The sequence below is a fragment of the Pieris rapae genome, chromosome 12 (assembly GCF_905147795.1).
Source record: "Pieris rapae chromosome 12, ilPieRapa1.1, whole genome shotgun sequence".
Classification (NCBI taxonomy): Eukaryota; Metazoa; Arthropoda; class Insecta; order Lepidoptera; family Pieridae; genus Pieris; species Pieris rapae.
Genome location: NC_059520.1, coordinates 41362 through 56410, shown reverse-complemented (window position 1 = coordinate 56410; position 15049 = coordinate 41362). Strand labels below are relative to the sequence as shown.

Genomic DNA, 15049 nt, shown 5'->3' with positions numbered 1-15049 from the left:
GCATGGTGAAATAGGAGCACGCACCTACATACTCGGTGTCACGCACCACATACAACACGCAAATACGTAGTAGAAACAACTAACATCACCGCATACACGAATTCAAGTACGACCAGTCACCACAAGTAGCCCTCGTTCACGAGTATGACGCATGGCCAGCCATCAGCCCCCTCGCTATATTTTAGGGAGAGAGACAACCCGACGCATGGACGCCGCCAGAAGCATTTCAGTGAGCATGTCGATCCTTGAAAAGTGGACTTGTTACACAAGAAAATAGTAATAATACTAATTAATTTGATACCACATGAACCACGGTTTGTTCCCACTTTACATTTAAAAAAGTCGTAGATGTCGACGACCGCCCCATAGTCTGAAAATGCAGCCGAGAGATTCAGTCGCGTTAATAATAGGCCTTAGGGCACGCAGTTTTACTTTAATGTACGATTTAAATTTATTTATTGACAACATTTGTATCTCACTAGGGATGTTGTTGAAGAAACCGTATGGTACAACAAAAGAACTGCTGTGGAGTACTAAAAGTTCGTCGAATCATATTAAATGCTTCAGAAGAAATCGGTACTGAAATGGGAGTCCCTGTTCCTAACGCACTTTTCGTTTCTCCGTATTTTGTTTATAATACTGGGATAATTATAGAAGCTGCTGCTTAGATACACTACAACCTTTCACGATGAAGGGTCAAACACTGGAACAGTTGCCAGGCGCGCTTAGTTGATACTACTTCAAATGTTTGGAACGCTCTCTCGGCGCAGTCATTCATGGCGCGCTCCAGGATCGCATATTTCATACGATTTATGAAACTCGATATATCCCTTTTATAACTACGCAAAACTATCTCATTCAGCTACGATATCTATCACAAGTTTCTCAAAATAAAGCTGGAATTAGTTAAAAGGAAATTGATATGTAAGCATAACTGTTATAGGAATGCTAATCAAAACAAACCGAGTAATGTTTACTGGAGTCCTAATTCAGTGATAAAAGATGGGTCCACCTGACGGTTCCATATTAAAAATGGTAAAATAGTTTTAGCACAAAATTATTTAACCAATATATTTAAATATTTTTTAAGCGTTTTTTTGCTTTATCAGTTTGGTTTTAGACCGATATTATCTACCGAGTGTCAATCCTGACGCTGAAGCATGTGATCAAATATTACACGGAGAGGAATACGCCTGTGATTCTTGATCTTTCGAAGGTTTTCTTTCTGTTTCATTAGGAGATGAAGACGTGTATGAATCATTGAGACCCATTAATGTATTTCACATATTATTAGAGAATAAAATTAAAGTTATGAACTGCATAACTTGACTCCGGTCATCCAGCCATCATTAAAATATATACACGTCATGCTAAAATTATTTATTACAATTTGTATTATTTTAATTTACAATTATTATATTACATTAGCGATCGTATCACGAATTAACCAAAAATTAAACTTAAGACGTAGATGTCGTGGACATTGTTCCATATCATATTATTAGGATTTACACGAAATGCGATTCTGCGATTCTTCTGACCGACAGTCACGTGCGAGCGAGTGATGTAGAAACGAAAAGCATTGGACGTAATCTTCATCATCACATCGGGTCGACGATCACCCTTTTACGCGAGGCGCTTATGACTTTGGGGGTTTGGGTCACGAGCGCGAGTGGGGATCCGCGGGCGCCGGATGCTGGTAGCAGACGGCGGACGCGTGGCCCGAGCGCGCGGACGTCAGCGGCGGCCCGCTCTTCCACGAATCCGTGGCCGGGTCGTACACCTCCACGATGTCCAGGAACGCGTTGCCGTCGTAGCCGCCTGCGAACAGAGGGGGCGTCAGCGCGGGGGCGCACGGGGCCAAAGAGAGGAGGGGAGCTACCGACCCATGGCGTAGAGCTTGTTGTCCAGCACGGTGAGCGAGAGCGCCGAGCGCGCCACGGGCACGGGCGCCACCGTCTCCCACGAGTCGCGCTCCGTGTCGTAGCGCTCCACGGCGGCCAGCTGCTGCGCGCCGTCGTAGCCACCCACCACGTACACGTGCTGGCCGAGGGCGGCCACTCCGGCGCCGCTGCGGGCCACGCTCATGGGCGCCACCTCGCTCCACACGTTGTTCTCGGGGTGGTAGCACTCGACGGAGCGGACGCGCCGCACGCCGTCGAAGCCGCCGACGGCGTACAGGAGTCGGTTGACGACGGCCACGCCCACACCGAGCCGCGCGCAGCCCATCGCCGCCGCGTACGTCCACGTGTCCGTCTCGGGGTCGTAGCTGCAAGCGGATCGGGTCAGTCGCTGCGGCGCGGGCGGGTGGCGCGGAGGCCTCGACACTCACCGTTCGACGGATTTGTGGTATTCGGATCCGGCGGAGCCTCCCACGGCGTACAGCAGGCCGTCCATCACCGCCACGCCCACCTGACGGACAGGTACGATTTAAGTGAGACGTCGAACGAAGTCGCAGCCCGCGCGAACTCTACTGACCCTGTGTCTCGGCGTGGCCATGGGGCTGCAGGGCCTCCATCGCTCGGTGGCGGGGTTGTATACGTCCACCCAGTCGCTGTCGTACGACGAACCCGGCGACGTGTTGCGGCCTCCCACTGCGTAGAAGATTCCCTGGACGCAGACGGGACTCTCAGAAAACGCGTAGGACCGGCGACGGATATCAATTGGTCGATCGGAAACGAGTACTCACCTTCAGAAAGGCGGCTCCTAGTCCCGAGCGAGGCACGGTGAGGCGAGGCAGCGTGGTCCAGCAGTTGTCGTCCAGGTTGTAGGCTTCGAAGGTGTCGATGGAATGGCGGAAGTAGCCTCCCGCCACGTAGATGATGCGGGGCGTGTTGGGTCGTCTCTCTTTCACCACGGGCTTCTTGTGGAGCGTCAGATCCTGCGGGGCCGAGTCGTTATAAGTTTCGTCGAATGAGTCCGTGGGGCGAGTGAGAGGCCCCACGTCCCACAATGATCCCAAATCATAGAACAGAGTGACTCTGAATTGTTTCGAGACCTGGAATATCCTGGCGAGATACTCCCGGCAGGCGGGCACCTTCTGAAGGACGGCGCAGGTGGTCATCTGCTCCTTGAGAAAGCTGGGCGTCAGGAACTGGCAGCGAACGGCCTGCAGGATGTGCTCCATACGCGGGTGACGTCGCTCCTCGTCGTACTTTACCTATTTCGCCGAATTAACATGCCATAGTAAATAAATAAACATAAGAACATACATTTATTTACAGTGACATACGTTTTACGAAGGAGCCCTAGGGCTAAACTAACGGCTCCAACTTTGAGCCCCACATAAATAAAACTAACTGGTTCTATAGTTTAAAAGAAAATATAAAACGCGAAACCATATTTCTACTTCTGTCGACCCATGGGTTAAGTTTAGTTTTTTTTAGTTCTACTTTAGTTTAGTGGAAACTGAACCACGCGGATGTAATCAGCTGTCCTCGTATATTATTGCACCATAAGAGGTAGGCGGAATGATTGATAGATTCTACGATATTTCTGGGCATTACATTAGACCAAAAAATTCAATGGCGTCAGCATATCACTCAACATAGTTCTGCGGCATACGCTATTACAAAAAATAGGCAACTCACAGACGAGGAAACAGCCAGAATAGTATATTTTAGTTACTTTCACAGCGTTATGGTCTAAAAGCCCGTGGGAGGTCGTCCTTCACCGATCTGATAACCAGATGAGACGTATTTTTTATTAAATATTTTTTATAAACAAATATTCCTATAATTGCTTGCCTATCGAAAAATGGTCATGGCTATTTTTAATTAAATTTACTTTTATCGATTTTTCGATACACAGAATATGCCTAGGTATGCTTGCCTTCATACATTTCAGTGTATAACTGACAAACAGGTAAGTCAAAATAGGTGACTCCATCGATCTGCTAACTTATCTAGGCATGTTCTGTGTAGAACCTAGAAGATAAAAACGCTTGGCGATAGTTCTAATTATATTGTTATAATTTGTTTTTTTTATCTTGGAAGTATTGTGAATATGTATGTAATGGTGAATGTGGTAAATCACAGAACAGATTTTTATTTTATTTATTACTATTAATGTAACTTCAATAACGTTGTGGTTTATGACATTTTCCTTGAATAATTATTGTAATGTATAGGGAGAGTAAAATTTGCTGAGTTTCTTGCCCGTTCTTCTCAGAACGAGGCCTCCTGGTTGCGAACGGATGGCTAGTCTTGCTCTTTCGCGAATTTGGAAACGTTTTTGACATTCATAAACATGCCCTAAGATGCATCTAAACTGAATAAACAAATTTTGATTTGATTGAATGCCTGAGCCCGGAACTGTCCTCCACCACAGGACACGTTTATTTCTCGGATTCGAACCAACGACCTCAGATCGAGGGTCGAACGCTAAAGTCATCGGGCCGACATTGCCGATTGAGTTGTAGGTATATTAACTTATCGTATGATAACCCACAATGTTTTTATAAAAGACATAATAGCGAGCAAACAATATATAGTCTTGAACATATACATGAATTGCAAATACGACGCCAACCGAGTTATTGGACGCGGTAATTCGCGAGTCATAGTCTCGCCGACGTCACTCCGATAACGCACTGACAGTGATACGGTCAGGGTCAAGAGATAAGTTTTCGGCTTCGGAGTGTAGTCGAAACTATAAACAGGCCTCGGGAATTATCCCTTATTTATAATCGAGAGCATTCTTTTGCCCGTTTTCTATTGCTGAAGCTATTCGCTCCAATCTATGACGCTCTCGCTCGGATAACTTTAAATCTAGTCGACCTAGCTGTTTGCCTCTGCTGTGTACTTGTTCGCATACATTTGGCAGGGTCAGTTAGGTGACGTCATGTCATTAAGGAAACTTTGTTATTGCATAAAGTATAATATTAAAGAAAATGTTGCATTAACCCTAAGCAGTTAAATTAATGGTTGTCACGACTTACACGTACATAGAGAATCGTTTATCATCAAGTGTAGACAATATTTTATTTCATAACAGCTTTAGCTTCCGTGGTGTAACGGTCAATACAAAGTTGGCAATGGCCAATTAAAGGACTTATATAGCTTCGAGTGCAAAATCAGCGCTTACCCAATTCAACACGGCGTTGTATACTTCCCGTTCTTCTCTGACGTTCAGTTCATCTTTTCTGATGAGATTTATTATCTCTGGCGCCGTCAGTTGTAGGAATTCCTCCTCTTGGCATACCTGCCAACATTATGTTAGAAAACTGTAGACGTTGAAAGTATAAATCTTTTTTCTGCCAGGTCATCCTGATCTTAGCTTTAGCTCTACCATAAAACAGTGAGACTGACTTACATTGCTTAAGACGATTTTATATTAAAATATAGATAAAAGCAATCATTATATAATTTTCAAAAATGAAAAATTTGCGGGGCATACCCTACCCTAGCCCCGTCGGTTATTTAGTCTTATTAATAATTAATTCAAGTAAAATGACCAACTCGGGCCACAGACTAGCCTGTCACAGTTTATACTCACTTGTATAAAGTTTCTCTCGATGAACTGGTTGGCCTTCTGCTTGAGCTCGACGCAGCCGTGCTGCTCGGCGAAGTTGGCGATGCCGATGGCGTTGAGAGGGTCCAGCTGCCTCTCTAGGAAGGCGCAGCACGCGTCTATGACATTCGAGATCTGCGGCACACGACTGCAATATAACGTCCCTCTACACCACTCCGTCCGTCACTCTTCCGCAAAAGCAACTCCTGCGGCGGAACACGCCTGCGCCGAGCGACCTCGACGAGGAACGTTCCGCCGGAAATGATGAAATGTAATAAATAAAGGGTGATTTAAATGTTTAGCGGTATGAGCAGATCGGTAGTGCGTACCTGGAACATGGTGGCGGCGGGCAGCAGTTGGCAGACGGTGACCTCTGTGATGCGCACCTTGCCCGTGTACATGAAGTACACGAGCCAGGCCATGGCGGACGGACACACGCCCTGCAACCGCACGCGCGACATCTCGCACTCCTTCAGCCCGCTCGTGAACATCGCCTGTCGCACTGCTCTCTTTTATACACACTCTTTCTACTGTCTTAAGTTTAAACGAGGAAATATTTAACTTCCCGGTTTGAAAACACGCATCGTCCGATAATGACGTAATCTGAATCGACAAACGCATTATATTCATAGTTTACCTTGAAGTAGGGGCTGCCGGCGGCCAGCACCACCTTGTGCACGTGGAACAGCTCGTTGCCCACCTCCAGGACCACATCCGTCAACATGTGGTGGGACCGCATCGTGAACAGCATCTGAGCGAACGACGGCTACGTCTATATTGTTTCCACTTACGGAGAAAAGTAACCACTTGTGACGTATTTAGTGGTCCCATATCAATTTCATACTTTTTAATTATGGAATTAACATTATATAATGAATTGTGTACATTTTCATAACCTTGAGCATTTGCCGAGTCATTACAGCTTGCATGGTATGATAACACATTTGTTCCGCGAAAGTTTTATTCTTAAGTAAAGGTAAAACATTCTATGAATTAGTAGTAGATATACCAACGTTGATGATTTTATTTAAAGATTTTTCTCGTCTTCTGCATATAACCGCACACACTTCCAGCTCTTCCAGCGTTTCTCCTATCCGTTCAAATCTAGCAGTCTGGAAGGTTCTGGTAGGTGCTTCTTAGATGTTATTCTATAAACTACGAGACTGCGGATTTAGGAGATGAGAGGAATGCGTTTTTAGCATCCCACTCAGGCTTGAATTTGCCTTCTACCGTCAACTTTTTAAGAAGCTGGGATGATCCTCTTTGTAAATCTTTATTGCAACAGTTATTAGATCAGACTTTAATTACAGACCGCGCATGGCCGGCTGTGAGATCTCGGGAAGCCGGTCTTTGCCTTATTGCTTTGCCAAAGAGCATTCTGAATCAATTCGCATTGCCATTTGCCTTCGCTTAGGAGTGCCCATATGTAATCCCCATAAGTGTCCCGTGGCTTTGAAGTAAGAAGCGTTGGACACCATTGCCTATTGCCAAAAGAGTGCAGCTCATTTTTCTCGCTATGCCACGCTCTACGACATACGAACGACTCTCTTGCCTCCGTCAATGTTCAAATATATATCTGTCCTCCAACTTAGATTTTGTTTACTTTTGAGTAGATTGGGCCGTGGGGTTCAAGTCCACAGGCGCTTACCAGTGACCCCAGACTTGGCTTCAGAAAGGAAATGCAGCCAGCGTAAAATGTACACGAGGCCACAAGAACAAACTTTTCAATTTTGTTTAATTTTCTATTTGTTAATCTTTAATTATACATTTTGCTTATTATTATACTATGTAGGTTAAGAATATGTATTTATTCTAAATACTACTAATTATCCTAACACAACTAATCTACCTATGTTTCTATTGTAATTTATATATAAATACCTTATGGTAGTAAGGATGCTGTGATGATGTGATTTTTCGATTTATTAATACCTAACTGAAAAATTACGCAAATCTTATTGTTTTTTACAACTAGAACCATAATACGCACCATACAAACCGCCGCCGAGAGAACACGATAAGAATCTCCTATTCTACCTCAATTTTCATTGATGGAACAGTAGATATTAAAAGAATTTAATGAAATGATAGGAAATAGCTGTATCTAACACTCAATTAACTTCATGAAATTAATGTTGAGAATGTATACTAATTAGAGAATTGAATTCAAATCTGTTAAATAAAAATTACAGTCCTTATTTAATTACAACAGTATCGGGGCTCAGCCCTTCCTTTACCTTCATAAAGTCTGGTATGTAATTTCCTAAACAGAAGGTTGTATCGCCAATGTCCTTGCTGCTGCCATAGACAGAGTCTATCATGACATCACAGTTAATTGGCGGCATATCATCAAGTAAGTTGCCTCGTCGAGCTTCATCTTCTTTCTCCATGTTACCTGAAAAATTAACTTAGAAATATTGCCAAAGACCAACTTGAATCACTTTCAATTAAAGTGATCTTGAATCTACAGTTTTTTCACTATAAGGAAAAAGCAATTTGTTTCTTTATAATAAAAAGATGACTAAGCACAATTGTTATACAATGTTAATGTTTGTTGTGGAAGTACTTTACTTTAGGTTTAGGTGTTTTAAGGTTGTAGGGCTGTTTGTCACAAATTTCCTGTAACTATCCTATCATGGCATTATGTTAGCAGACAGGAAGTGAGACAAAGGTTCTTGCTGACACATTAATTCTTACAATCAGAAATAACTGCCCCTTAAACTTCTTGGTGATTTAACATACAGTAGACTTAGTATGAGTAATGAAACCTGTATTTCTAAAGCTATATTAAAGATTAAGGCTGTGTTTAACGATCTCAGTTGACGTTTTTAAAATTAACGCTTATTCCAGAAGAATGTTTTGATGATCAGAATCTAACAGAAAAATTCTGAGTCAGACTTCACTGCTAAGTTGTCTGCTTGTTCTGATTCCGTATGCCCACAGGCAATCGTAGATTAACAAAAACAATAGCTGTAATGTTATATCTTGTATTCTGATATAAGGCTATAAATAAATAAATAAAATGTTATACTTGTCACTATACAAATTGAAAAAAAATTGAACTATACAAATAAATAATATGCCAAAACATTATTTAACTTGACTTAACGGTTATAATGTTTACGAATAATTAAATTAAATAAAAAAAATATATTAGTATGTACTAGTTAACATATGCTACAATGTAGTTACTAGATTATTTTTCATACTACATGAAATATATAGACCAGCGATTTTTTGTTTGTAGGTGTGAACACTAGTACTTACTAAAAAATGTGTCATAATTGAGACAAATACTTAGTAACTTACCAGCAACAATAAAATAGTTTTAAAACCCAGTGAATATAGACTGATTCAGTGTAGTTTTCACTTTACACAACACACAATTCTGTCTTTTATAATATCGCTTTACACATATTTGACAAAAAGAGCATGATTAAATAGTTGTAGATAGTTGGTTATAAGAATTTAAGCGTGTAATTTGTTTCGTAAAAGTTTTATCGCGCTAAGTTTACAGTTGTATCTCAGATTAAATAATTTGTTATAATAATAATTTACGCCATCTAAGTAAATAGTAAAGTAAGGAGGGTTAGAAATCTCTAAATAACGACAAATATAAATAATTATACGGAATCCCGAAGTAAAGGAGATAATAAAAGTATGAAATTTCCACACTATTTTAGGTTTCTACAATTTTATTCTATTCTAAGAATTCAATAATATCTAATACAAAAAAAATCATTAAGTAACCCGCGGCGTTTTTGCGCTAACTCACTGTTCTGCGACGGCCCGAATCAACTCACTTAGTTAACTTTTTGGTAGGACTAAGTACACTGACACATAATATTGTCACGTGGTCTATCATTTACTGCTTAATTGAAGAAACAACAAACAAATGGCAATGTCAAGGAAATGTCGCGTAGAATTCTAATTTGAGCTAACTCTAGGCTTATAAACTAAACAGGCTAGTTTAAGTACTTTTTGACAGGCGTGATTCAGTAATGCCAAACAAATTTGTATTTAAAATTCCACGCGCAAGCGTAATCTAATGTCATTCATTAAAATATACATTCGTTGAACATTAGTCGGTCACTGTCGAAAAGTGACTTTGTCTCAAGCGCTTAGACCAAGAGCTAAGGCATAAAAACTTGTACAAAGTACAAAGTAACTAACATTGAACAGTGGACACCAACATTGTCTTTAAACGTAATATGACAAATGTTTCGTAAGGCTGTGACTCTTCGACCTTAATCAAATGCTTTATTACTTGGTGGTCGTAAATCCATTTATGAAATTGTGTTGCTTTATGCCATGTTGTTTAGATTAGATTAAGTGTGTCCATTTGTTTTGTTATATTAATTTATGTATAGTATAGACATAAAGCTACCTTTGTTATATTGTGATGACAAGTAGAGACAAGAAGATGTCATAACCTTGGGTCATTCCAGTAAATGCCGGTTTAACGTCGCTTTCGCATTTTAAACTTTTTTTCTCAATAATTTTATGGCCTGGTAACGAGACCTTTAAGCCAAGTCTTCATTTTGGTCATTAATTCACATGTTATAACACGTGCGCGATAAGTTGGGACCTTCTAGGAATGCAGCTTCCCGCCCGCTATCCCAGCACTTCCCCGATGGAACCCGTATTGTACCGTTCGCATCGCAAGTTTTTTACTAGGATTTTTAGTCTCGTTCTGGCTTACGTCACGTAACGACGCGCTCTGGAATCCTTTTAGTTTCGTTTGTGTTATTGTTTTGTTGTTGTAGTTTTTGTTGTTATAGTTCTTGTTAAGTTTTTTTTGTTATCATTATGACGGGTAAACCTTTACATAGCGGAGAAAGAATCCTCGTGTTAAAAGTGTTAGAGTTTTTTGAAAACGAAAAACGGAACAAACAGTTTTGTGTACCTGTTGACCAGGTAGTATAAAGAACATGCATGGCAACGGGAATATCGAAAACCACGTTGATGAGAATAAAAAACGAAGCCAAGCGCTTACAAAATACTTCACCGACACCAGGTACTTCTACAAGTTCTACGCCAATAAGTGAAGTGAAATTGTCAACACCGGGCAAAAAACGGAAACCAAAGTTTAACCGTATCCAATTGGACAGTTTTGATGAATGTGCCTTGCGAAATATCGTAAATAGCTTTTACACTGTCAGGAAAGAAATACCTACTTTAAATAAAATATTATCTGTGGCTAAAAGAGACCTCAATTTTCAAGGGCAAAAAACATATTTAAGAAAAGTGTTAGTAGACAAATTAGGCTACGAATTCAAAAAATTTAAAGATAAAAGACATTTTCTTACTCAAAAACCAGATATTCGAGCTTGGCGGGCAAGGTACCTACGACGTCTAAAGGAAAATGATGACTTGGGTGCAAGGAAAAAACCAGTCATTTATATAGATGAGACGTGGATACATTCACAAATGCAAAAGCAACTCGGGTGATCACCATCATGAGATGAATACCGCAAACTTTAAACAGTGAGTTCTTGAAAAGTTAATTCGGAATTTGCCACTTAACAGTATCGTGGTACTAGATAATGCACCGTACCACTCAACTCAAATAGAAAAACCACCCACAAGTGTGGCGACGAAGGAGACTATACGTCAATGGTTATTAGACCACAATATAACATTTGATGAAAGAATGAGAAAATCTGAAATGTATCATTTATTACATATAAATAAGCCCCCAAAAAATATTTGATTGATGAACTTTTTTAAAAGCATGGCCACGAAGTAGTTCGTCTACCACCATACATGTGTGACCTCAATCCAATTAAATATATTTGGAATTTGGTCAAGCAAAGGATAGCCGATAAAAATATCAACCAGTCAGAAAGGGAAATAGAAAAGTTAACAAGAGATGCAATTACCAGCCTAAGTGAGAGTGACTGGAAAAAAGAAGTCAACCATGTGGACAGACTTCGACAAAAGTATTGGGATGATGACCTCTTATAAGAGACAAATGATTCGCAAATCATTGTACATTTATCTGATACCTCTTCATCAAGTGAAGATTATAGTGAGACTGAGGACGAAGAGCAACCTCTTGAAGGCATAAATCCACTTAGTAGTGACGAAGATTAGATATTGTAAGTAATAGATACGAGTAAAATAAATGTATGAACTTAAACATTGTATTTTTATTCATTACAAAACGTTACCTTCCTTCACTTTCTGTGATACATAATTAAATAGTATTGTATTCAAATAGTGTAAAAAAAATAAAGGTAGGATAAAAAGCAGCATCATCCCTGAGTAACATAATAAAAACGGCGGCTGCTCGTTGTGTTCGCTTTTCTGCGGACGGTACAAACACGCCACTGTGACGTCACCGCGCTCAGGTCCCAACTTATCGCGCACGGGTTGTACACTATAAACTTAAAAATACAATGTTGCCACTTAAATGCTTATTTTACATAAATATTTTTTATTAATAACATTACACTACATAGTCTGTATACATTACAAAAAAAGTTAAAATTTCTTAAATTTAGAAAATTGGTTGTTTTTTTTTGTTTTATATGATCTGATATAAATGAAAGGGTGGACTAGCAATTAAATAAAACGTTAGTAATACTTGTAACATTGTGTTTACTTGTATAAGAGAAAATATATATTGAATCTATAATTAATGACATTGCACATCAAAAGTAAAGAAACATAATATAATCCAAATTCAAACGTATTGCATCATAGACATGTGGTAATCCCCACAACCTTCCAACAATAAAATCACTGTGACAAATGTTACATTCCCATAGAACATTGTTTGGCTTTTCCAATTACAAAGCAATTTTAACGCGGGTCTTATATTGATATATTCTTCCTAGTCTGTGAATACAGTGATAGTAATTTGTGCTCTTTGGATATAGGAAGTGCGATAATGGCAGATACAAAGCAAGGTATAAATAATTTTCGTAAAACAATTGCTTCTCGTTAAAAGTTTCAGTTCCTTATATATTCAGCAATATAAAGAACAAGTTTGCATCTTTGTTTATAATTAAGTCTTGTCAATAATACTTAACCACTACTTTTTGACAATGCATTCTAAGTCGTCTATCTTTTTGTTTTTATTTCTTTTGGCTCACAATTCTATTTGCTATTATTATTTACCATCGATATATAGAAGATTAAAGGTACATTTGCGATATATGATATTTATAAACTTTATAAGTAGGTATTAATAGATAAATATGACTGTTTGCTTCTGGCCTGTACGGATTATAGAATGTACAGATTTACTTGTAAAACATTCTGCTACGAATTATATATCTGACTTGCAGGAAAACAAACCGAAGATCTTTACAATGGCTCTCCGTCGCGAATCGTTTTGGCAAAACCGAAATTAGGAGGTTTTGGTTCATCTGGATTACCAAGCTGTTCTAATAAGGGCACTAATCAATTGGGTAGGTGATTTTATGAATCATTTGGTTTGACAGTCCAATAGATATCAATTTGGATGTGCTAATTATTTTACAGAATCTCAGTTAGTACATAGAATAAAATTCTATATATAGTTTCAACTTATTGAAGTTTCTTCTATATGTTATTTTGATTTGTAAACTTAATATTAAAAATTCTTAGGTTCATATTGATTGGAATTGAAAAAGTGAGTTTATTTTTTGTAACATGTTTATATTCACATTTAAGTAATAGATAATTTTCATGATATGTTCATGAAATAGCTAAAATGGATCATAGAATCACATTTATGGTATTAGCAATTTCTAGAGGCGGATAGTTCTTTGGCTTTACTCACATAGTATATGCCAATTCCTTGTTTTAACTTACCATGTTGAACAGTCTGAGAGTGCTTGGTAAGTCCATATAATCTGCCATGCCACATTTAATTTGATAAATATACTAGTATTTTAATCAACGTTATGACTGCACCCGTACAATATTAATGTCTGAGTGAATATGATGTGAACATGATTCTAATCGTACTCCTTTTTTAAATTTTTCTGTTGTATCTATTAATCAGTTTGTGTCTAAGGTTTTTAAATACTTTTATATTATTGTTTAAGCTGTACTGTTTTATTATTAAATAATTAAAGTGTTAAATGTATTTGGTATCGTAGGATCAGTGTTACGCCCACCTCAACTAAAACCAACATGTAATCTATTTGCCAAAATAACAACTGAAGAGCTTAATGTGGATAAGAAAATTGACAGCGAAGCAGTCGCTACTACAAAAGAAAGTAATGACGATGAAGACGAAAGACCTAAATTTGTTCCACTCGGAAATTCTAATGTCACTGCCAAGACTAATACCGCGGTCTCCGCACGCGTATCTTCTGCTACCACACCATCGGCAAGTTTTGTTTTTGGACAGAATTTAAGTGAAAGAGTTGTCATGAAAGAAGCCCTGAACAATGGAGAAAGTCAAGACAATCATACTTCAACCAATGGAACACCAGAACTATTGTTTTCGAGCGCCGCAGCTACCGCAAAAGAAAATCATCAGGTACGGTTAAATTGCTTCTGTTCGAAGAGCCACAGTTTCTTGCATTACAGGAGTATCAATCGAAACGTTATATTTCAGGAGGACCCTGGGCCCGGCGAAAGCAGATCGGAGAGCTTAGCCGCGGCCGCTGCGGAGTACGAGCGTTCCCACGCCCGACCCCCGCCCCCCACCTCCAACTGCACCACCACGGGCGAAGAGGGCGAGACCAACGTGCTGCAGATGACGTGCCGGCTGTTCGCTTGGGAGGCGGGCGGGTGGCGCGAGCGCGGGCGCGGCGTGCTGCGGCTCAACGACGGCGCAGGCGGCGGCGCCCGTCTCGTGGCTCGAGTGGCCGGCTCTTTGCGGGTGGCGCTCAACACGCTGCTGTGGCCCGACATGGTCCTGGAGCTGGCCGGAGCTAAGTCGCTGCGCATCAGCGCTGCCGACGCGCAGCTGCAGGTCAAACTGTTCCTCATCATGGTGAGTCACCTCGGCCTCGCCTCGTCGGCGTTGTATCGCTATAGTGGTGGGTGTCTGATGGAGAGTTGCGTTGTAGGGAGCGCCGGGTGACATCGGCCAGCTGCACAGGGCTCTGCAGACGCGCGTGACGAGGCTGAAGCGAGCCGCCGCCGGCGGAGGGAGCGAGCCCTGCCCGGACAGACTGCGGGACGCCCCCGAGACGACAGACCCCGAGGCCGATAGCCAGGAACCGTCGGATGAAGAAAAGGAATCCGCGGCGCTGAAGAGGAGAGAAGAGTCGGAGGACGGGACTTCGCCCAAGAGACCTTGTCGCGATGTGTCCGTGCAGTGAGTGCGAGTGAGTGACGTGAAGTGACTGTTTACGAAGTACTGAGGTGATGACAATTAGCGTAATTTTGTTGTTAGGAGATCCGATATTTGAAAATGTACGTATCTGCTATTCTGTATGAACTTTGTCAAATATAACATTTACTATGACGAGTTTTAAATTTTTTTCTAAATCATTCCAAACTTTGCTGTGTCACGTTTTCGAAAGCTTTACACCAAATACTGTGTACATTCTTTTGTTTTGGCAAAAAAAATTAAAATACCATTTAAAAA

The 15049-nt window shown here is 40.5% G+C and overlaps 3 protein-coding genes across 7 annotated transcripts; 2 read left to right on the top strand and 1 right to left on the bottom strand.

Moving 5' to 3' along the window:
- Positions 1–1365: 1365 nt before the first annotated feature.
- On the bottom strand, positions 1366–9521 carry LOC110995863 (kelch-like ECH-associated protein 1B). 5 transcript variants are annotated; one of them, XM_045630259.1, is made up of 13 exons: positions 9262–9521; positions 8821–9074; positions 7749–7906; positions 6149–6262; positions 5841–6005; positions 5497–5646; positions 5086–5202; positions 2999–3160; positions 2690–2881; positions 2479–2610; positions 2333–2412; positions 1887–2269; positions 1366–1821 (listed from the first exon to the last, which is right to left on the bottom strand). In XM_045630259.1, exons 3-13 carry the CDS (start codon positions 7899–7901, stop codon positions 1661–1663), a joined length of 1809 nt encoding a protein of 602 aa, XP_045486215.1. In that variant the 5' UTR covers positions 7902–7906; positions 8821–9074; positions 9262–9521; the 3' UTR covers positions 1366–1660. The 5 variants fall into 5 exon arrangements, with proteins under 5 accessions (XP_045486215.1, XP_045486216.1, XP_045486217.1 ...); XM_045630260.1 differs by having other exon boundaries at positions 9287–9521; XM_045630261.1 differs by having other exon boundaries at positions 8821–8917; positions 9287–9521.
- A 740-nt stretch (positions 9522–10261) lies between these two features.
- On the top strand, positions 10262–10962 carry LOC110995872. The gene is made up of 2 exons (XM_045630306.1): positions 10262–10406; positions 10440–10962. Exons 1-2 carry the CDS (start codon positions 10321–10323, stop codon positions 10960–10962), a joined length of 609 nt encoding a protein of 202 aa, XP_045486262.1. The 5' UTR covers positions 10262–10320.
- Positions 10963–12214: 1252 nt separating this feature from the next.
- On the top strand, positions 12215–14929 carry LOC110995878 (ran-binding protein 3). The gene is made up of 5 exons (XM_022263265.2): positions 12215–12425; positions 12807–12929; positions 13605–13990; positions 14069–14449; positions 14526–14929. The coding sequence occupies exons 1-5, from the start codon at positions 12407–12409 to the stop codon at positions 14778–14780; spliced, it is 1164 nt and encodes a 387-aa protein (XP_022118957.2). The 5' UTR covers positions 12215–12406; the 3' UTR covers positions 14781–14929.
- The last annotated feature ends 120 nt before the right edge of the window (positions 14930–15049 follow it).